The 24662-nt window shown below is 40.5% G+C and overlaps 1 protein-coding gene across 1 annotated transcript in view; it reads left to right on the forward strand.

The window, feature by feature from the left end:
• The window catches only part of map3k5 (mitogen-activated protein kinase kinase kinase 5), a 175362-nt gene that overhangs the window by 138722 nt on the left and 11978 nt on the right, over positions 1-24662 (forward strand). Inside the window, exons 22-23 of the mRNA XM_069887224.1 lie at positions 1025-1193; positions 21700-21885. Coding sequence (XP_069743325.1) covers positions 1025-1193; positions 21700-21885 — 355 coding nt within the window. The remainder of the gene's footprint in view (positions 1-1024; positions 1194-21699; positions 21886-24662) is intronic.

Genomic DNA, 24662 nt, shown 5'->3' on the forward strand with positions numbered 1-24662 from the left:
GGGGTGACTACTAAGTAACCAGTGATAATTATGAATTCCGGTCATCTGTTAATCATAATGAAATGACTGATGCACAAAAATTCTTTACAGACTGGCCTAGACTAATATACAATTCCTATACAGAAAGTTATAGGTTCAAACACTGAACATGTCAACAAACCATTAAATTTCCATTCATAAAATCATAACCTTAACCTTAAGATTAGATCCAGACAGACATTACAGGAACTGCTTCAGTCATTCTAAGTATAAAAATTGTTAGCATGTTCTCAATTAAAATCAATGTTTATTGTGTTCTTAACAATACATTTCAAATTAAAATTTTTGACCAAACCCTCTATTTTATTGTTGGATGAACTTCTAATCTTTAAGATGTTCATGCTTTGGACAACTTCAGAATTCAACCAGGTGAAAGCAACATGAGCAGAATAAAAATACTCCTTTCCCATTTAGTGCAGAACCTCAGATAACTGCATGGAAGTGATCCTGCAATTTTCTGAGCATAATTTCTGATGCTATTTTATACTGTCATTAAAATCCACTCACAAAACTATATTCGAGATTCAAAAAGTAATGACACAATGCTTTATAATTACATTTTCAAAATAAATCATACAAGGAAGCAATTCCACTTGTGTCCCATGCTGATACAAATTGTCATGGAAGTGAATGCTGTTGGTTTTGGACCTTGCCAGTCTGCAAGCCATGTTGAAACTTGATATTAAATCTGTTCTTTGTGAATTGCTGTAGAGGGCTGCAAAGAAATCACAGTGTACTGTTCAGTCTGAAAACAGCAGAGGATGTGTATTGGGACATAAAATACATTCTCAGCTGGATAGAAAGTTTTGTCTGAAGCTTCATTAGCTCATGAATTATGCCCCTAATACCAAAAAATTAAGATGAGTGAATTCTGTCAAGACATTTTGTAAGGTTCAATCAAGTTTCATGGGATGATTTCTTTTGTGCTGGTGTCTTCTCTTCCCACTTCTCCAAACTGATTATCATTATTTGTTTCAAACTGTAGTATCCCTGATGACCATTTTGAAGATCACAGTGCACCACCATCACCTGAGGAGAAGGATACTGGTTTCTTCATGCTGAAGAAAGACAGTGAGAGGAGGGCCACTTTACACCAGATTCTCTCAGAGGACCAGGACAAGGTTGTGAGGAACCTGCTTGAATCTCTGAAGCAGGTATGTAGTTCAAATGATTTATAGTTTAAATTATTTTGTAGGTCTTCCGTACCATAGGATAAAAATGGTCAACTATTATACTCTCACCACCTCCTATACCTTTGGCAATTCATTGGACAAAAGTAATTATTCATTACTTTATCTTCATTCAATATCTGTCAGTTATTGAAAAATTTATCAAAGATGATCTCAAAAATTGTTCAATATCCCCTTTTTAAAAATTAGAAATGTTCATGTTAGTTTGGCTATACTTTAAATTATGTTTAATTTGTTTTGTTGCTCTTTCTCTACTCCCAGCTTGTGATCTGCTGTGTTTTTACCTTCACTTTTGAAGTGTTTCTCCCAATTATTCATTGTTATCTTCTATGCCCCAGCTAATATCATCTTGGTCCGTTCCAGAATTTTCCCTTGTCTTTACTGGCAACAGATGTATGATGCTCCACTTCCACTATAAAGCTTTGTTGAGGGTTCTTGGTAACTGAAATGAAATCAATAAATCCAAATGAAAGGCAGAGATTGTCCACCCTCACGTCGGAAAACTTACCTTCATGAATGCTCCTCGACTCCAATCCCTCTCCGAGGTAGTATCAGTGGTGGAGCATTCCGCCATGCATTATGAATGTCCTGCCACTGCAAGCAGCTGATTAGGGGCAGGTTGATAACATCGCAGTGATCCCATCAGCCAACGTCATACCTCACTTTTCTCTCTCCCACTCACTCACCCCTCTCCCTCCATGACTCCTTCAGGGCAGGAGTGGCCGGCAGGAGCTGTCAGGGCAGTGGGGGCCAGGCCGTCAGGGGACGGCCAATGGGGGCTGTGACGGCCCTGCCAGCCGCTCTGGCCTCCAACACTTCACCGGGCTGTTTCGGCCTTTGGGTCCACTCTTTGGCACCAGCGGTTCAATACATAGCAGAGCAATGGCCATTGGAACAGTTCCAGCTGCATGGGAGATTATGGGTAATGGAGTCGGCTATTGCTCGGTGCATATGTATGGCATCGTGGCACCAGTAGCCACAGGCTATCTGGGAGTGCGGCTTGCTGTTCTAAGAGGGTCATGTGGTTTTTGCAAGCAGAGAGAGTTGAATAGCTTTTTCTGATAGAGAGAGTTTTGCAATGCTACAGTCAGTAATAAACTTGGCTTGACTTGAAAATTCAACTGTTCTCAGCTCTTTCTATCCCTTATTTTAGACAACCCAACCCAGGGGAATATATTTCCAATCTGTCTGGCCATGTAGAATTTTATAACTTTCAATTGTATCCCTTCTCATACCTCTGTTTTAACAAATTCAAACCCAGTCAACCACTTGCAGCATGAAATCAGTTGGACAAATCTTCTCTGCTCTCCATCTTTAGGGTTAAGAAGATCATAACCCTGTGTAACTGTAACAAAGTATGAAGACCATTTGTTTTTCTTTTCTAACTGCTTGTTGTGCCTGTTTGCTTTATATGACTTATGTCCAAGGACACTCAACTTTTTTTGTGCATCAGCACTTCCCAATCTAATGTTGTGACAGAGTATGTTGTGTTTTATATTGTATATAGATATGATTTTAGGATATAAAGTGTAGCAGGGTTTTTTTAAGTGTAGGTCACATATAAACACTTCAAAAAAGATCTCATTTAAGACACTGGAGCTCTGCTCATGCTGGACTGTCTGGCTCCGAATACCTTTGCAAAAGCTTTGGGGTGTGCCCAAGGGACTTTACTAATGGATTGTCATTTTTGAAAAGCAACAGTTTGGAGACACACTCTGTCTGAGTGGAGGTTGCTGTTCTGTGATTTTGTAAGCAGAGAGAGTAAAACAGAATTTTCTCAGAGAGAGAGAGAGAGAATTCAGTTCTACAGTTCAGCAGCAGCAGCTGGGACTGGAACAGGACAAGCTGGCAAGCTTGTGGAAAAACCCCATTTTGATGACAGGTTATGAGTTCTTAGTTCAACCTGGTCAAAGCCCTTGTGGTCCATACAAGAGGGAGGACTGGCTGCTTAATGTTTCACCTGAAATAAGAGAAACAAAAAGCACTCTGTGATGACCTGAAAGAAAGAGGTTATCATCTGGAAAACCCTGATGGGGCAAGTTCCTTCGGGAAGACACTGATGTGGCTGATCAGAAGGGATCAGTTTGTGTCCAGGAACAACAAATCTCTCTCTGGAAACCGACAAGAACCTTGCTGAGCAGTAACCATTTACCTTTCAAGCACTTTCAAGAATTTCATGTATGTTAAATTCTGTGCACAGTATAAGAATTGCCTGCAACCAGTGAACTTGGAGGAATGAGAAGTAATATTGGACTGTGAACTTTTCTGAACTCAGGAAATATTTTTTAAAATTGTGGTGAAAGTAAAATCTTCGAATATTTTTAAGCCAGAGGCGGATTGATTCCTGTTAAACAGTGTTTCAAGATTTCTGGGGTAGGCAGAAATGACAAAATAGCCATGATCTTATTGGAAGATGGATAAAGTTTGAGGGGCCCAGGACCCCATTGGAGCAGGGCATAGGAGCAAGAGCAGGCTATTCAGCCCATGAGTATGCTCCTCCATTCTCTCAGATCTTCTTCATAACACCATTTATTTGTTCTTAGACAGGAGAAACATCCTCTCCATTTCCACCCTGTCAAAAATTACTATGAGGAAAAAAAATTTACTTTGAGTTCACCTTCTTCAAAACTAAGGAACAGAGACCTAGTCGACTATCTCTGCTTGTATGACAAACCTATTCCACCCATCTTTCTGGTGAGCCTTTATATTTATGAAAGGCCTGTGCAACAATTAACTGAAGCAGTTATTTTAAGAACTGATGATCTTAATGACCTCTCCAACTAAAGTTGCTGAGAGATGGATATTAGACAAGGTCTGGGAAACTTGCCAAGTCATCATAAGTTTGTCATATGCTTTAAATTTAAACACAGCAGCCTGATGTCAGTAAAGGGCTGGTGCTTGCAGAACAACAGTATTAATATATAAGTAGGCCCCAGTTACTGCATCCTCCCTTGTTTCATTTCTTAACAGGAGAGATTGAATTGTCTGAGCTCAAATCAATTGATCTCCGTTTACATATAATAATTTACTACTCATTTATAATACTTCTGAGCGTTATCCTTAGCAATTTGAAACAAATAAATCTGGAATTGTTTTCTTTTTTTCTTTCTTACAGCAGTCATTATAAATATAACTTCTCCACATTGAATAGTTTGATATACTGTCATCACTGCTAACAATGGGCATTTATCTCAAGCTACTCCATGTCACATCATGAAAGACAGGCCTGAGGAGAAAGCGGAGCTGAAAGTGGTTTAACTTCATTTGGACACGGAGTTAAACTCATCTGGGAATCAAAATTCTTTGCTTAGAAATGAGAGTGTGATCATTTGGAAAACCTTCAGTCATCCACTACCACAAATGTTTGTTCAAGTTGGCTGAAGGTTGTCTGTTATGTTTGTTTTTCTCCACACATTCCACCATCCTTGTGAAAAGTATTTACGTTTAATCTCCTTTTGTCCACAAAATTTGAACTTGTGTTCAGAGGTGCACTATAATTTAACTCTGACCATTTTACCTCTCCTTCATATTTGGTGTTATCTACCAACAGCTTTGACTGCACAGCTCTACATCATTTATAGACATTGTAAGCAGCACTGATCACCATGACATCAGCTTGCTATGGCAACTTGCTCTCTTTCAAAGCCACCATTTTCACCTGGTAAATTTTAATGCTTTACAGAAGCCTCTCACCTATTCTGTGTTTTTCTGCTTAGCCAATTTGCTGCTCATGTCAAAAATCTTTTGGAACCAGAGGTGCACAAACAAACTAAAAGGGCATTGAGGGAAAAAAAAACAAATAGTACTTTGACCCTATCCCAAAATATCATGGTACAACTGAGAAAGGTGATCCCTTTGCTTTCAACCCACAAACAATTGCTGATTCTGCAAGCCCAGTAAAAACACTGATCTACTTCCAAGGGAAGCAAATTCAGGGATTCTTTCGTGACATCAAAGCCATTTAGAACAACTTCTGAGTGACAAAAATTACCCCATGTGCCACCAATATTCTGTATGATGTACTATCAAACTTGTTCATCTCCATTCCAGGAAGTTCATTTTCAATGCTTGTGGAAGCAACCTAATTGAATGTGTAAACTGCTTGTATATTTTGCATGCCTTTACAGCTGACCAGACCCTTGCTCTGTTTTCTAGTTCTTTTAAAACCAACTAACTCAAAATAGAGAATCCAATCCATCATAATGATAAAAAAAATCTCAAACAAATTGTGGTGTGCTGTTAGACAGAATCAGACATACACAAGGTAAAGACTGTACAACAGGCTTTAATCCACAAAGACTTCCACAGAGCTAGGCTGGCTGTGGCTGCAGCAACTCTGTGTGAGGCCGGCGCAGGCTTATATCCCAGAGGGTGATTGACACCCGACCGGGTGGGGCTTGATCCATTCAGGCCAACTAATTGACAGGCGGCCAGGTGCAGTAGGCCAGTGATGTACCACCACATTCATCCCCTTCTTTAAAATTGTCCACGGGGTGGGGGGACAGTAACAAGGAATCGCACCCACTATGTACATATAATATTTACAGGTTGACACGATTCAGCGGCCGCCAGGGTCTCTGTGACCGTCATAGGACTGGCTCTTGGTCACTGGTCAGAGGGGAAGTGGGGGGGCTGGCGGCAGGGGTGTGTGTGGCTGGTGTGGTGCCGCATGGAGAAGTCGCCAGGGTCGATGTATGCGGGTCGTATTGGATGGGTGGGGGGGGGGGTGGATTCATCTCCTAAGGCTGAAGCGGGCCCCTGGTGGTCAAGGAGGGCCTGTGTGCCCCATAGCTGCCTGGGGACGGGGATGTATGCCCGGTCAACGTCATCCTGGGTTGGAGGGTGGCGTGGTGTGGTGGGTTGTCCTGCTTGTGCCAGGTCCCTGGTTGAGATGGTGTCCTCCCTGCTGAACCTAACGTAAGCATAGTTATGGTTTGCATGAAGGAGGAAGACCTGCTCCACCAAGGCTTCGGCCTTGTGTGTCCGTATATGCTTATGCAGAAGCATTGGTCCCAAGGACATGAGCCATGCTGGGAGTGACATTTCAGTTGCTGATCTCCTGGGGAATGAGAACAGGCATTGGTAGCCGTGCACAGCAGTGACCGAATGGCATGGAGCGCCTCGGGCAAGGCATCCTGCCAGTACTCAACAGCCCACCCTTTTGACCTGAGAGCCAGGAAAACTGTCTTCCAGACCACCCCATTCTCGAGTTCCACTTGCCCGTTGCCTCTCGGGTTATAGCTTGTCATGCGACTGGTCGTGATGCCCCTAGCTGTCAGGTACTGGCACAGCTCGTCACTCATGAAATTAGACCCCAGTCGCTGTGGATGAAGGCGGGGTAGCCAAACATGGTGAAAATCTGCCCCAAGGCCCTGATGACGGTGGCCGTGGAGGTGTCCAGACAAGGGATGGCGAAAGGAAAGTGTGAGTACTCGTCCACTACCGTGAGGAAGTAGACGTTTCGGTTCGTGGAAGGCAGGGGCTCTTTGAAGTCCACGCCGAGACGCTCGAAAGGCCAAGTAGCCTTTACAACATGGGCCTGGGGGGAGCAGAAGAAGCGGGGTTTACACTCCGCACAGACCCGACAGGCATCGGTCATGTCCCTGACGTCCCTGATGGTGTACAGCAGATTTCGGGACTTAACAAAATGGTGACGCCCGGATGGCAGAGGGAGTCATGCATTGCCTGCAACCTGTCATCATGCATAGACGCGCAGGTGCGAGAGAGGGCATCAGGGGAGTCGTTAAACTTCCCGGGGCGGTACTGGATGTCGTAGCTGTAGGTTGCCAGCTCGACTCTCCAGCGCAGGATCTTGTCATTCTTGATCTTGCTCTTGTGGGTAGTGTTAAACATGAACGGCACGGCCCACTGGTCTGTGAATCTCCTGCTGGCCAGGTAGTGGCACCAGTGGAAGACCGCTTCCACAATCGCCTGTCCTCCTTTTCAATGGCAGAGTGCCATAGCTCAGAGTTGTGGAGGGTCCTGGAGAAGAAGGCGACAAGGTTCCCCCCTTGGTTGAGGGTAGCAGCGAGGGCCACCTCAGAGGCATCGCTCTCCACCTGGAAGGGGGAGTCCTCATCCACAGCCTGCATCGTGGCATCTGCGATGTCTTGCCTGATGCGGGTGAAGGATGTGGCTTGGGCCAGTGGGCGGACCTTGTCTGAGAAGCGAGGGACCCACTGCGAGTAATAAGAGAACAGGCCCAGGCACCTGCGGAGGGCCTTTAGTGTGGGGGGGGAGGGGTAACTCCATTAATGGGTGCATCCTTTCCGGATCTGGGCCGACGACTCCATGGGCCACGATGTACCCCAGGATGGTGAGGTAGGTGGTGCTGAACAGACACTTCTCCTTGTTGTAAGATGTTCAGCTCCGCAGCCGTCTGGAGGAATTTTTCCAGGTTAGCATCGTGGTCCTGCTGGTCAAGGCCACAGATAGTGACATTATCCAGATACGGGAATGTCGCCTTCAGCTTGTACCGGTCTACCATGCGATCCATCTCCTGCTGGAAGACAGAGACCCCGTTTGTGACCCAAAAAGGAACCCAGTGGAACTGGTACAGGCACCCGTCTGCCTCAAAGGCGGTGTAGGGCTTGTCCTTCGGGTGGATAGGGATTTGATGATACACTGATTTCAGGTCAATCGTGGAGAAAATGCGGTAGTGGGCTATCTCATTGACCATGTCGGCAATCCTCGGCAGGGGGTAGGCATCCAGCTGGGTGTACCGATTAATGGTCTGGCTGTAATCCACGACCATCCTCGGCTTACTTCCCCCTTTGACCACCAGGACTTGGGCTCTCCAAGGTCTGTAACTGTGCTCTATAACAACTTCCGCCAGGAGTTGCCGCACCTCCGTCTTGATCAAGTCCCTGTCTGCAGCACAATAGCACTTACTTCTGGCGGCAATCGGCTTGCAGCCTAGCGCAAGATGTGGAAAGAGTGCTGGTGGGGTGATGCGCATTGTGGAGAGGCCGCAGGTTGGCCGGGGCTGGTAGGTTGGCATGGTGTGGAATCTGAGTGAAGATTGGGGCCCCCCGAAGGCAAGGGTGACACTCTGCAAGTGGCACTGAAAATCCAGGCCCAGGAGGAGTGGTGCGTAGAGTTTGGGCATGACCAGGAGCCTGAATCCTGTGTAAGTCTCCCCTCCCACCATTATATCGACCAAGCAGTGCCCGAGGGTACCAACAGTCTTATCCTTGGTGGCGAGGGCAATCGAGCAGGTTGTGGGGTGGACCTTTAACCTTAGGGAGTGGGCCACGTTCAGGTGGATGAAGTTCTCGGTGCTGCCACTGTTCAACAGGCACTTTGTTACCTGCCCGTTGACTCACACGTCCATCATCGAGCGCCCAGGATCATGGGGAATGTCCCTGGTCAGCGTGGTGGCAGCCAGGACAGTCTTGGAGTCAGAGTTGTCGCTATCCAGAGGGATGGGGAGTGTCGATAGGGCGGCCTGGTCATCGCCCATGTTGACCACGTCGACATCGGTGGCTGGGTGCGGCATGTGGCAGCTGATGGCACCCGGAGGCATGGGGAGCGTCGGTAGGGCGGCCTGGTCATCGCCCATGTTGACCACGTTGTTCTCAACGTCGTTGGGGGCCCTCCGTGGATGTTGTCGACAAGGACCTGCATGGGAGGTTGGGCAAGAAAGATCAGTTGCTCAGTGTTCAGGATAAGTTAGTGAATTGGATTAAACATTGGCTTTGTGGGAGAAGCCAGAGAGCGGTAGTACAGGATTACTCTCTGACTGGAGTCTGTGACTTGGGGCGGGGGGGGGGGGGGTGATCTCAGCAATCAGTGTTGGATCTATTCTTGTTTGCCATCAAGATCAACAATCTGGAGATAATGTGGAAAATTGGATCAGCAAGGTTGCAGATACTAAGTTTGAGGATGCAGTGAAAAGTGATGAAGGCTTTCAAGCATGCAGCAGGATCTGGGCCAGCTGGAAAATGGGCTGCATTATGGCAATCGGAATATAAAGCGGATAAGTGGGAGGTGTTAAATTTGAGAGGACAAACCATGGCAGGACTTGCATGGTTTACAGTAGGACATAACAGAGTGTGATAGAGCAGGAGAACTTGGGAATACAATTACATAATTCTTTGAAAGTGGCATCATGGGTATATAAGGCCATAAAGAGAGCTTTTGGGACAGAGGTCTTCAAAAATCACATTACTTAGTACAGGAGTTGTTATGTTGAAGTTGTATAAAATATTGATGAAGCCAAATTTGGATTATTATGTGCACTTTAGGACACCTCCCTTCAGGAAAGCTATCAATAAGATTGAAAGAGTGCAGAGAAAATTTACAAGGATGTTGCCGGGACTTGAGGAACTCTGTTATAGCAGAAGGTTGAATAGGTTTGGACTTTATACCCTGGAGCATTGGAAAAAGAGGGAGGATTTTATAGAGGATTCTAAAATTATGAGGGGAAAGAGAGGGTAAATGTAAGCAGGTTTTTTCCACTGAGGTTAGGTAATACACGAACTAGAGGACAAGGGTTAAGCGTGAAGGTGAAATATTTAAGGAAAACATGAGGGGGTACTTCTTTACTCAGACTGGTGAGAGTGTGGAACGAGTTGCCTGCAGAAGTGTTGAGAAATTTGAATAGGTTCATAGATGGGAGAAGTATACAGGTCGATTGGTCAAGAACGGTAAGGTGGACAAATAGTTCAGCAAGGACTAGATGGGCCAAAGGCCTGTTTCAGTGCTGTAGTGTTCTGTGGTTTTAATAGAATTTATTATGTAGTCACATACCTCTACTAGAAAAATTATAACTAAAATACCCTGCAAAATATGATGAAAATTCATTCTAATCTTGGGTTTTACCTGATATTAAATACTCACCAATGTCTTCAACCATGGGTAAACCTGTTTGGTGCTTTTTCAAAATACTTGATAAATGGAATGTAGCAATAAGTTTAAGTTTCCAGACAAGGCCAGTGAAAAATCCACAAAAGTTCTGTTTGCCCTTGTGGATTATAAACTTTAAATCCCCAATTTCCCTCCCCCCCCATTCTTTTTTTTAAACTTTATTTAAGATTTTATAACATGAATAAAATAGAAAGTTACAGTAAAAAGATTAAATGTAAGATAATAAAAATTACAGTACTACATTGGCAGACTAAATAAACTAACCCCCCCAATAATTAGTACACAACATTAATGACCTAGCTTAAAGTTAGTCTAATCCCCCCCCCAAGATAAAGAGTGAAGAGTTAATAAAATGAACAATATTATATAAAAAAGGCCCACTTACACAAAAAAAGATAAAACATAACAAATAAAGATACTAACAACAAAAAAAGTTATCAATACTAAAATATCAGACTTAAAAACATATTTAAATCAAACTTAAATGCATATATTTAGCAAACGGAGTCCACTTCAACCTATAAAAAGACATCCTATCCTGAATTGAAAAAGATCTCCTTTCCATGGTCAAACAGGATTTCATCTCCAAATACCACCTATCTAAAGTTAATATATTTCTATCTTTCCAAGTAAGAGCTATACATTTCTTGGCCACAGCTAAAGCTAAATAGATAAAGGAAATCTGATAATCTTGTAAGCCTAAATCAATTAGTGATTGCATATTCCCTAATAAAAATATGCCAGGATCTAATATATTATATAAACTATTAAATATAGATTGAATACCCTTCCAAAACTGTTGCAATCGATCACAAAGCCAGACAGTGTGCAAAAAAGTATTAGCCGTCTGGTCACAGCGAAAACAGCAATCCGACTTACTAAGGCCAAACTTTTTTAGTTTCTCCGGTGTTAAATATAACTGATGTATAAAATTATAATTAATCATCACTAATCTAACATTAACCAATTTCCGAATACTATTCTGGCAAATTTCCATCCAGGCTTCTTCAGCTATTGTAAAACCTAAATCTTTTTCCCATTTCAACTTATCTTTATCCCAATCTTTTTTACTATCAGTTTCTTGTAAAATACAATACAAATCAGATATATATCCCTTTTGTGGTATTGAAAGTACGTATTCCTCAAAATTAGAATCAGGCAATAAAATCATATGTCGACCACATATCTGTTTTACAAAAGATCTTAATTGATAATACACAAATACAGAGTTTCCACTAATACCAAATTTCCTTTGTAATTCATCAAAAGAACAAAAACATCCCTCAGAAAAACAATCGGATAAATTTTTTATTCCCTTCCTTTCCCATTGTTTCAAAGTGATATTGGAGACTGTAAAAGGAACAAGTTGATTGTTATATAATGGCAATCATCCAGACCATTTATTTTTGAGCCCCAATTTATTAAGTTTACTTGTCCATAAATTTAATAAATGCTTCAATATTGGGACATCATAAGTTCGTAATAAATTTTTATTCCATCGAAACAAAAACTCATGAGAAAATTTTTCTGAAATAACCGCCATTTCTATCTTTGCCCAACTGGGCGGATCATCCATATTCATTAATGCACTAAGGAATTTAAATTGAACTGCTTCATAATAATGTTGAAAATTCGGTAATCTTAAACCTCCAAATTGAAAATCCCACATCAGCTTTCTCATCGCTACCCTCGGAAGTTTTCCTTTCTATAAAAAGTCTCTAATTGCTTTATATAGATCCTTAAAAAAACTTTTATTTAAAAAATAAGGAATTGATTGAAACTAATATTGTATTCGAGGAAAGATATTCATTTTTATAGTATTAATCCTCCCTAATAAACCCAAAGGCAAATCCTTCCACCTAATCAAATCTTATTTAATCTTTTTTATTAAAGGAAGATAATTAATTGAATGTAAATCTTGAAATTCCGTATTAACATTAATTCCTAAATATTTAATTTGTGTGGTCCACTTCAAATTTGTAATACTTTTATACATTGAATAATCATTTTTACAAATTGATAAAATTTCACTTTTGGTCCAATTTACTTTATAACCAGATAATTGACCATAAGTTTCTAAACATTTTTGAATTGCTGGTAAAGAATTGCCCGGATCCACCAAATATAATAAAACATCATCAGCAAATAAATTAATCTTATATTCCTCATTCAAAACTCTCATACCTTTAACATTTTCATTTTGACGTATTAATTGTGCCAAAGGCTCAATTTGCTTTATAGCGAATAAAGCAGGTGATAATGGGCATCCTTGTCTAGTAGACCTTGTTAAATTAAAAGATTCTGAGATCTGCCCATTGACAGCAATTCTGGCCTTTGGGCTATTATATAAAGCCTTTATCAATCCAATAAATGAAGAACCAAAACAAAATTTCTCAAGTACTTTAAACAAAAACTTCCATTCCACTTTATCAAAAGCCTTTTCTGCATCCAGCGAAACCACTATTGGATAATTCATCTGAGATTTAGATTTATTTATCAAAGTTATTAAACACAAAATATTATCTGATGCATATCTATTTTTTATAAATCCCGTTTGATCACTATGTATTATTTTAGGCAAGTATTGAGCTAATCGATTAGCCATAGCTTTTGCTACAATTTTGTAATCTAAATTTAACAGCGATATTGGTCTATAAGAAGAAACCTGTAAAGAATCTTTATCTTTTTTTGGTATAATTGTAATTATTGCTTTGGAACAAGACTCGGGTAATCGAAAAGTGTCATAAATTTGTTGTAAAACATCCTTATAAATAGGAAATATATCAGCATAAAAAGTTTTGTAAAACTCTATAGAAAACCCATCTTCACCAGGTGCCTTTCCATTTGGCATATCTCTTATCGCCATTTCTATTTCATTTTCTGTAAAGGATTTATCTAACTCCTGTCTATCTTCTTGATTCAATTGTGGCAATTTAATATTTTTCAAAAAAGAATCTATAGCATCTTCAGTTACATCTTTACATTCCGAAGTATATAATTTTTAATAGAAATTACAAAATTCCTCATTAATTTCCTTTTGACTAAAAGTAATACCCGATTTCTTTCTAATTACTGGTATAATTCTAGATAATTGTTCCATTTTTAACTGCCATGACAGAACTTTATGAGCTTTCTCACCCCATTCGTAAAACTTATGTTTATTTCGGTTCATTAAACATTCAAACCGATAAGTTTGTAATTCATTATATTTAAATTTTAAATTAGTTAACTGGTTCTTTTGCGTTTCAGTAGCATTTTTTTTTAAATTATTTTTCAGTAACAGTTATCTTTTTCTCTAAATCTTCAATCTCTTTAATTCTCTCTTTCTTTACTTTAGAAGCATAACTAATAATTTGACCTCGTAAAAAAGCTTTCATTGCATCCCATAAAACAAAATGACTAGAAACAGAATTATTATTATTACTAATAAAAACCTCAATTTGTTGTTTTAAATAACTAATAAATTCCAGTTTTTGCAATAACATAGTGTTGAATCTCCATCTTGGAGCTCTCTGAACATCCTGTGAACTCTGATATTCTAATAATAATAATGAATGGTCCGAAACTAGTCTTGCCTTATAATTCACAAATGTAACCCTGTCCTGCAAATGTGTTGAAATTAAAAAATAATCAATTCTAGAAAAAGAATTATGTCATGACGAATAAAAAGAAAAATCTTTCTCTGTAGGATTAAATTTTCGCCAAATATCAACTAGATTCAAATGTGACATCATATTAGTTACTTGAACTGCCATCTTTGATTTCTTAATTACAATAAAGGCTCCAATACCACATTCAAATCTCCCCCAATCATCACATTAGAATTTGATTGTCCAAGTAATAAAGACATGTCAACAACAAAAGCTGTATCCTCAACATTCGAGCATAAACATCAAGCAAAGTCCAAGCTTCATTAAAAATTGTACAGTTCAATTTTAATAATCTTCCACCATTTTTCTCTTCATTCTGTAACTGAAATGGTAAATTCTTGTGCACCAAAATTGCCACTCCTTTTGCTTTTGAATTAAATGAAGAATAAAAAACTTGTCCAACCCATTCACGTTTGAGTTTCAAATGTTCCTTATCTGTCAATGAGTTTCCTGTAAAAAAGCCACATCAACTTTTAATTTTTTTAAGTAAGCAAGTACTTTCTTATGCTTAATGGGATTATTTAAACCCTGGACATTAAAAGAAGCAAACTTCAATTTAGACGTTCCTTACAGCAACTCAACACAAGAAAGAAAAAAAAAAGAAAAGAAAAAAAGGAAACCCCCCCCCCAAAAAAAGGAAAAAAAACCCTCCTCTTATTCCCTCTTAAAACTACAATCAAGAACAAATAAAAAAAGGAAAAAGAAAGAGTAAAAAATATTTATTTTAAAAAATGTAATAAAAAAAACTTCACTCCTTAACCCAAAAATTAAGGGAAAAAAAAACAGGCAGGAGGTTACTACTACCTCCTCCTGTTTAAACCGCACAATGCGGTAACTCCCACAAAATACTGGGTGTGAGATAACTCACACATAGCTGACGACTTCTGGAAAATAGTGCCCACCCAGTTCCCTCTCCCAACTCCCATTTCGTATTAAACTATCATCAATGACTAAAATCTTCCAAAAAAAAAGTGTATTTTTTTTTAATCAATTTTATCACTTCGACCACCATTGCTTCCATTTCTTCTTGAAATCTGATTCCCATCTTGTATCCCCACTCTCTTTGGACACCGAGGAGGACTACGTCGTTCCTGAAATTGCATAATCGGTAAAGATTGAGCAAAGTCCATAGCTTCTTTAGGATTATCAAAAAACTTTGACTGATATCCATCCTGAAAAATCTTCAATACTGCAGGGTACCTAAATGTTGCCTTGTATCCTTTTTTCCACAACAACTCTTTCACAGAATTAAATTCACGTCGTTGAAACATAATTTTTTGACTCAGATCCGGATAAAAAAAAAACACGATTATTCTGGACCATCAAAGGAGATCTATTTTGCTGAGCATTTCTAATAGCCACACGTAAAATTGTCTCTCTATCACAATAGTTTAAGCAACGGACCAGAACAGGTCTTGGATTCTGTCCTGAAAAAGGTTTCCTTCTTAAAGCTCTATGAGCACATTCCAATATTAAACCTTCAGGGAACTTGTCTTGCCCTAACACTCGTGGAATCCATTCGGTAAAAATTTTCTTGGATCTGGCCCTTCTATGTCTTCTGGTAAACCAACAATTTTTACGTTGTTGCGTCTAGATTGGTTCTCCAAATAATCAACCTTTTTTGCTAGATTTTTATTCTGAGTCTGCAATGTTTCAATTGTTTTGTTTACATCTTGCAGTTGGTCTTGTACATCAACTAAACCTTGATCACACATATCAAGTCTTTCAGTGGTTTCAAGTTTAAATGCTCCATAGTCAACCATCTGTTGAGTATTGATATTCACCAATTCATTAAGCTTGGAATAGACGTGGATCATAGAATTACCTAGCTGTTTCATTGAAGAATATATCTTAAATTCAAGATTCCTGACAATCATATCGGCAAAAGTAGATTCAGACATAGTAGGATCCTGCTGTTTCTGAGAAACCAAAGGGTCTTCTGTCCCTTCCCTTGGTTTAACAGCTTTTCTTGCAGTATGGCTCAGCAATATCAGGAGGCTGATAGTCAGGGTTATCTTTAAGCCATATCTCATCAAAAGCCTTCATTATATCCATACCTGGGGAAAATGTCATAACTGGTGGTGCATTTTGCAGCGCCACCACTATATCAATCGGAGGTCGGCTCTTTAACTCTCCAGCTGGCGGTGCCCCAGCTGATTCAGCTGTCAAAGTCTCGGTGACAGCATTCACAGTGGGCGTTATTTGAAATACACGCACCCGGCCAGCCTTTTGTTCTAAAGGCTGCCGAGTGCCATCTTTAAAGAGCCCTACCGGTACAGAGCGGAGCTCCAATGCCGAATCCTGCACTTCTTCTCTTGGGTCCATTCCACGCTGAGTCCTGGTTTCTTGTAAACAGGTAGGCTCAGATAATTTCGGGAAATGTAATTTTTTAACGATCTGTTGGTGTTTTCTTTTACTTTTTTTAACAAATGTACCATTAGACATTAATTCAACATCTCTTACTATTTTTAAACTTTTTAAAGAATTTCAACGGGCACTTAGAAACAAAACAATAAATCAGAGTCAGGAGAGGACTGGAAGGCATGTCTGTTCCTTATGCCATCTTGCCACGTTCCCCCCCCCTAATTCAATGACAGCCAGCGACCCATCACCAAGACCCCCTCAGAGCAGGGGCGACTGGCAGGGACTGTCAGGGTGGGGGAGGCAGTCAGGGGGCCACCGGTATGGGCTGTGAAAACCCCGCTGGCAACTCCAGAACCACACTGGGCTTTCGGGCCACTCATCAGTGGCTCAAAACGCAGCAAAGCAATGGTTCTGGGAATCACAGAGCGGTTGCAGCTGCGTGGGGGATAATGGATAGGGAAGATGGCCATTGCTCTGCCACATATTTATGATGGGTGGCACTACAGCACCAGTCACCCGCCTCCATTGGCTCCGTATGGTGCTATGAGATGCCACTTAACATGAACGCAACTCAAGAGTAGACTTTTAGGGCTGCCTCATGAAAGATGTTTATATTTTTCCCTCTGTCTTTATAGTCAGCCTCCAGCCAGAGGCTTGGCATGAAAGGGCCATCTGCTAATGAGAAACACCACTCTCTCAAACTCAAACTGAGTTACAGGGAAAGGTTAAACAGGTAAGGAGAGGTTAGGTTGCAAAGATAATGCTACGGTTGTTGTGGGGGATTTCAACATGCAGGTGAACTGGAAAAATCAGGTTGGTACTGGGCCCAAAGAAAGGGAGTTTGTGGAGTGCCTCCAAGATGGATTCTTAAAGCAGCTTGTATAAGAGCCTATCAGAGAGAAGCCAATTCTGGATTTAGTGTTATAATGAACTGGATTTGATAGGAAAATTGAGGTAAAGGAGCCATTGAGAGGTAGTGACCATAATATGATAAGTTTTCATCTACAATTTGAGAGGGAGAAAGGAAAATTGGAAATGTCAATATCACAGTTGAACAAAGGGGACTGTGGAGCCATGGGAGAGGAGCTGGTCAAAGTTGACTGGAAAGATACCCTAGCAGGGATGACAGTGGAACAACGATGGCAAGTATTTCTGGGAAAAATACAGAAGGTGCAAGATCAGTTTATTCCAAAGAGAAAGAAAGATTCTAAGGGGAGTAAGGGGCGACCATGGCTGACAAGTGAAGTCAGGGAAGAGAAGAAATATAATATAGTAAAGATGAGTGGGAAGCCAGAGAATTGGGAAAATTTTCAAGAGCAACAGAAGATATTTAAAAAGGTAATACAGGGAGAAAAGACGAAGTAGGAAGGTAAGCCAGCCAAGAATATAAAGGAGAATAGTAAAAGCTTCTTTAGGTATGTGAAGAGGAAAAAGTTAGTTAAGATCAAAGTTGGGCCCTTGAAGATAGAAACAGGTGAAATTATTATGGGGAACAAGGAAATGGCAGATGAGTTGAATGGGTACTTTGGCTCTGTCTTCACTAAGGATGACAACAGTCTACCAAATGTAATAGCAGACAGAGGACCTTGGGTAATGGAGAAAATGAAGGAAATTCACATTGGGCAGAAAATGGTGTTGGATAGACTGATGAGACTGAAGGCTGATAAATTCCCAGGGCCTGATGGTCTGCATCCCAGGATACTTCAGGAGGTAGCTCTAGAAATTGTGAATGCATTGGTAATGATTTTTCAATGTTCTATAGATTCAGGATCAGTCCTGCGGATTGGACGGTAGCTAATGTTATCCCACTTTTTAAGAAAGGAAGGAGAGAGAAAACAGGGAATTATCGACTAGTTAGCCTGACATCAGTGGTGGGGAAGATGCTGAAGTCAATTATAAAAGATGAAATAGCAGTAAATTTGGATAGCAGTAATAAGATCGGTTTGAGTCGGCATGGATTGACGAAGGGAAAATTGGGCTTGACTAATCTTCTGGAATTTTTTGAGGATGTAACTATGAAAATGGACAAGGGAGAACCAGTGAATAGTGTACCTGGACTTTCAGAAAGGCTTTGATAAGGTCCCACATAGGAGATTGGTGGGCAAAATTAGAGCACAAGGTACTGGCATGGATAGAAAATTTGTTGGCAGACAGGAAACAAAGAGCAGGGATTAACAGTTCCCTTTCAGAATGGCAGGCAGTGACTAGTGGGGAACCGCAAGGCTTGGTGCTGGGACCCAGTTATTTACAGTATACATTAATGATTTAGATGAAGGGATTAAAAGTAACATTAGCAAATTTGCAGGAGACACAAAGCTGGGTGTCAGTGTGAAATCTGAGGAGGATGTTATGAGAATGCAGGGTAACTTGGACTGGTTGGGTATGTGGGCAGATGTATGGTAAATGCAATTTAATGTGAGATTATCTACTTTGGTGGCAAGAACAGGAAGGCAGATTACTATCTGAATGGTGTCAAGTTAGGAAAAGGGGAAGTGCAATGAGATCTAGGTGTCCTTGATCACTGAAAGTAAGCTTGCAGGTACAGCAGACAGTGAAGAAAGCTAATGGCATGTTGGTGTTCATAACAAGGGGAGTGGAGTAGAGAAGCAAACAATCCCTTCTACAGTTGTACGGGGCCCTGCTGAGACCACACCTGCAGTACTGTGTGCAGTTTTATCCTCCAAGTTTGAGGAAGGACATTCTTGTTATTGAAGGAGTGCAGTGTAGGTTCACGAGGTTAATTCCTGGGATGGTGGGACTGTCAGATGTTGAAAGATTGGAATGACTGGGTTTGTATACTCTGGAATTTAGAAGGATGAGAGGGGATCTGATGGAAACATATAAGATTATTAAGGGATCAGATACGCTAGAGGCAGGAAACTGTTTCCCAATGTTGGGGGAGTCCAGAACCAGAGGCCACAGTTTAAGAATAAAGGATAGGCTATTTAGACCAGAGTTGAGGAAACTTTTTCACCCAGAGAGTTGTGGATCTGTGGAATGCTCTGCCTCCGAAGGCCGTGGAGGCCAATTCTCTGGATGCTTTCAAGAAGGAGTTAGATAGAGTTCTTAAAGATAGCAGAGTGAAGGGATATGGGGAAAGGGCAGGAATGGGGTATGGATGATCAGCCGTTATCACAGTGAATGGCAGTGCTGGCTCAAAGGGCTAAATGCCCTCCTCCTGCATCTATCGACTTTATTCCCTGGAGCATAGAAGAATGAGGGGAAATTTGATAGACAAAAGACAAAGGAGGAAAAACCCAACACCCAACCCCAACCAACCAATTTTCCCTTGCAACCGCTGCAACCGTGTCTGCCTGTCCCGCATCGGACTTGTCAGCCACAAACGAGCCTGGAGCTGACGTGGACATTACCCCTCCATAAATCTTCGTCCGCGAAGCCAAGCCAAAGAAAAGAAGATTTAAAATTATGAGGGGAAATAGACAGAATAAATGTAGATAGGCTTTTTTCCACTGAGGGTGAGTTACAAACCAGAGGGTATGGGTTAAGAGTAAAGTGGAAAAGGTTTAGGGGGAACATGAGGAGGAACTTCTTCACACAGAGAGTGATGCGAAGTGTGGAACGAGCTGCCAGAAGAAATGGTGAATGCGGGCTCAATTTTAATATTTAAGAAGAATTTGTTCAGTTACATGGATGAAGAGGTATGAAGGGCTATGGACTAGTGGGTGCAGATTAGTGGGACAAGGCAAAAAAAAGGTGCAGCACAGACTAGAAAGGCTGAAGGGCCCATTTCTGTGCTGTGATATTCTATGGTTTTATGACTCATGATACTTCAGTATAAGTTAGTAAGACTTATTCAAAAAGTATGCAGGCATATGGATATTTGACAAATCCATTAAGCTCAATTTCTTGCTAATTCCCCAGCGAGGATGACCACATCTGTGTTGTTTCATGAATCCAGAATCTGAATTTATTGTCAGGACATGCCACAAAATTTGTTGTTTTACAGCAGCATCACGGAGCAAATATTGCTAAAAATTATATTTACAAAAATAAATAAATTAATGCAAAAGAAGATAAAGTGAGGTAGTGTTTGTTGTTCATTGTCAATTCATAAATCTGATGGCAGAGGGGAGGAAGCTGCTTTTGCTCCGCTGGGTGTTTGTCTTCAGGCTCCTGTACTTCCTTCCTGCTAGTAGCAGCGTGAAGAGGGCATGGCCTGGATAGTGAGGGTTTTTCAGGATAGAGGCTGCTTTCTTAAGACAATGTCTCTTGCAGATGTCCTCAATGGAGTGAAGACTAATGCTCATAATGGTGCTGGCCGAGTTCACAACTCTCTGTACTCTTTTGCTGTCCTGTGTATTGGTAACTCCGTACCAGACAATGATGTAGCCAGTCGGAATGCTCTCAGTGGTACAAATTTGCAAGTCTTTGGTGACAAACAAATCTCCTCAACTTCCTCACCAAGTACGGCTGCTGGCAAGATTTCTTTGTGATCCATCAATATTGGAGGCCCCAGGGTAGATCTTCAGAGATGTTGGCACCCAGGAATTTGACATTCTTAACCCTTTGCAGTCTTCTGTTCACATAATAAGTTAAATTATTCGGATAATTCAAACAAAAGTGAAAATGGAAAATGAAGGAAACATTCTGAATTAAACAAGAAAGTCTGCAGATCCTGGGATTAAGTGCAATACACAAACAATATTGGAGGAATTCAACAGGTCGCGCTGTATGAACAGGAAGTAAAATGGAACCAACATTTTGGGCCTGAGCTCTTTCTCAGGTATAAACAAAATTAGACAGGTGATTTCATTTCAGATTCTGGGATCTTTAAGTTTTGACTATCATTTTTCTGGGCAGTAAAGCCCAAGTGCAGAGAGCAGAGATGATGGTGATGTAGTTCCAAGCTCCAGCTGTCAGACATGCTCCTTGAATATATCCATCTGTGGATAATGTTTGGCTTGGTAAATTGGAGTTCATTTTTTGAGTTTCAGAATATGCGCAACATATATTCCTTGCTTTCATCAGATATCAGCTGCAGAGAGATGCTGCCCAGGCAGGTTTCCATATCCTAATTCTCTACATGAATTTCTGTCTGTCAATTAATCTGCCAGAAATTGGACCACCTCCTTTAAAGCATGAAGTATTCCCCAAACAAACCGTATATGGAACACAACAGAGAGGGCCTACCGCGGACCTCCACCCCCTAAAATGATAGAATGAGAAGAAGACAAAATGACCTGATCCAGTGTGTAAAAGTAGATGACACAATTTTCTTGTTTATTTTCATTGTGTGATGACATTGTTTAATGGTTTTATTGTATTGTAATGTTGAACGTTTAATGGATTTTGAGGGGGGTGGGAAGGAGGGAGAGAAGGGAGGGGAGAAAAGGGGAGAAAATGCCACTGTGTATATTCAAGAGGGAAATGTTTGTGTATATTTTGATTGATATGGTTTATAGTGTGAAAAATTTTAAAAAATGTAAAAAGTCTTCCCCAAACACTTTTCCTGTGAACATTACACCCAGGTATATTGGAACAGGAATAGCTATCTATATAAATGCAAAGTGCCACTTGTTAATTTTTACATCACTAACTAATATATTCCTCGTTTTCTTAATTTCTAGGGTTCTGAAGTGCCAAAACTGAAATCTGAGCACATCTGTACACTTGTGGTTAGTTTAAGGGAGTTTGTGAGATCAACTGATCGCAAAATCATCTCAGACACCCTTTCTAAACTGAAGTTGGAGCTGGACTTTGACAACCATGCCATTAACCAAATTCAGGTGGTGCTGTTTGGTTTCCAAGAAGCTGTAAGTTGAAATTCATTGATTTTAATGTGAAATTATTTCTGGAGAGAACCCACCTCTCTGGCTAGCTATTAAATGATGTTGCTCTGTCTCACCGATTGCTGATGAACTTGGGTTTAGAGAACTCTGCCAAGTGTCCCACTTCTAATCTGAGGCCCAAGAATGGCTGTTGTGACAGAATATATAGAAATATTTTTGGGAGATAAATTGGGAAAAGTAGAGTAGGTTACAGACATACACACACTTTGGAACAGATCTTATTTGAAATACTGAAGAATTCATATCCACAGTGACTTTGCAGAAATTGTGAAGAATGCCTGTGGAGATTTCACAAATAGGTGTTAATTAAATTGATTTGTGGAATGAATGAACTATTGTCTTTAAAGCAACAAGCAGGAGACATGATGTCCATTAATACCTCTTTGCAGAGCTTTTGACAAAAGTGCTCAAAGGTCACTAAAGGGTTCTTGTTTACCTAAAAACAACAGATGAACCAGAAGACTGACTTTTATTGTTTGCTGGAGAAGGTCAGGTGTTTTTTTTTTACAAGTGAGAGGGAGACTGAACAGTGTCAGCCAGGAGAAGCTTGTTGGAACTGAAACAGAAGCTCCAGAGTAGAGGATGGCCGACTCTTGTGTATCATGCAAGGGGAGAAAATGAGCTGTCTAGTGTTTCTCTTGGAATAAGGGGAACAGAAAGGAACTCTGTGGTAACCTGAAAGGAAGAGGTTATTATCTGGAGAACCCTGATGGGCAAGTTTCATGAGGTGACTAATGTTAGTACCTCAGTTGTGGAAATCCTGAAACATCTCTCTCTGCAAACCTACAAGAACTTTCCTGAGTGGTAAAAATGTATCTTTAAAGCCTGGTGAACTTTATACATGTTAAATTCTGTGCACAGTATAAGAATTGCCTGCATCCAGAGAACTTAGAAGAATGAGAAGTGAGATTGGACTGTGAACCAAAGAACTTTCTTAAATTTACACACACATTACATATACGTGTGCTTAGAATTAGAAGGGGGGTTAAGTTAAATAAGTTAAAAATAGAGATAAGTTAAAGTATGATTCTGTTTTCATGTTTAAAGATAATTGAAAACAACTTTTGTTTAAGTAACCATTTGTCGTGGTAAATATCTATTGCTGCTGAGCTTTGGGGTCCTTTGGGGTTCAAAAATGTGAATGATCCTGCATTGGTGAAATTTACTATTCTCTTTCAGGATAATATACAAGTGCTTAGTATAGATCAATAAGGCCAAGGTTTATGCAGTCTCAAAAATGAATAGGTAGATTGATATTCTGGTTAAAACTCATGCAACTCACTATTTCAAAGCATTGCTATGTGATTTGTTGCTTGTGCAGCATGGACCAATACAATCACTGGGATACTAGATTGCAATGTTTTTCAAATCCATGTCTCCCATTAATCCAAATTATTTCGCCAATCCATGATAAGGTTTTGGATAATACTGGAATGAAAATAGAAATTGTGGGATAAATTTTAATTTTGCTTCAGATTTAACTCAGACAAATGCAAAGAATTGCTTTCTGTAAGTCACACAGAAAATGTAGGGCTCTGGAGAATGCTGTAGAACAGAAAGACCTCAGACTGAAGGAACACAGTTCCCTGGAATTGGTGACATGGCTCGACAGGGTGATGAAGAAGGCATTTGACACACTAGCCTTCATCAGTCGGGGCATTGAGTACAGGAGTTAGGATGTCATGTCATTAGGATGCATACGTCATTGGAGAGACCACACTTGGAGTATTGCATGCAGATATGGTTCCCCAGTTATAGGAAGGATGTCATTAAGCTGGAAAGGGCACAGAAAAGGATTTATGGGGACATCTCTAGGACAAGAGACTTGAGTTATAAGTGTTTTGATAGGCCGGGACTTTTTTCTCCAGAGCATAGTAGACTGACAGGATGGGCTTATGAACATATATAAAATAATTAACAGCATAAATAAGGCTGCAGAATGATCACAGCCATTTTCCAAAATTAGGGCAGTTTAAAATATGAGGGTATAACTTTAAAGTGAGAGGTGAAAGATTTTTAAGGGACCTGAGAGGCAACATTTTCATAAAGAGAATGATGTTTTGGAATGACCTGCCAAATGAGACACTGACAGGAAAGGTTTAGAGTGGTTTTCAAACTGCACCCCCCCCCCCCAATAAATTCACATTCCCTATCCCATCAGTGCTCTATGATTAATAAGGAATTGCTTAAGGTGGTATGTGAGTGGAAAGAAAAGTTTTGAAAAACACTGATATAATCGTACTTAATTGACTCATGATGTGTACGGTTTCATAACTCCAAAGTAAATGGGCCATTGACAATTTTTCTCAAGCAAAATATTTCAGTAACATTTGGGACTAGAGCAATGGTTCTCAACCTATCCTTCCCACTCACATACCGCCTTAAGCAATCCCTTACTAATCACAGAGCACTTATGGCATAGGGATTCCTTAAGGTAGAATGTGAGTTTAGGGGGACAATTTGAAAACCACTGGATGGGCCAAAAGCAGGCAAAGGGGACAAGCTCAGGTTGTCAGCATGGACAAGTTGGGCTGAAGGGCCTGTTTCCATGCTGTTTAACTAGATAACTAGAATCTATTTGTATATCTGCAGGGTTTTAATTGACATTTATTCAGAATAATAGACCCAATTCAGAAAGATGACAGAGATATAGTTCCAAACTTCAGATCAATGATTGGAAAGGAAACAAATCTTCAGTATTGACCTTCATCTGAGCTTCACTTCAGCAAGCGCCATTTCCA

Source organism: Narcine bancroftii, chromosome 6, assembly GCF_036971445.1.
Source record: "Narcine bancroftii isolate sNarBan1 chromosome 6, sNarBan1.hap1, whole genome shotgun sequence".
In the NCBI taxonomy this organism is placed as follows: domain Eukaryota; kingdom Metazoa; phylum Chordata; class Chondrichthyes; order Torpediniformes; family Narcinidae; genus Narcine; species Narcine bancroftii.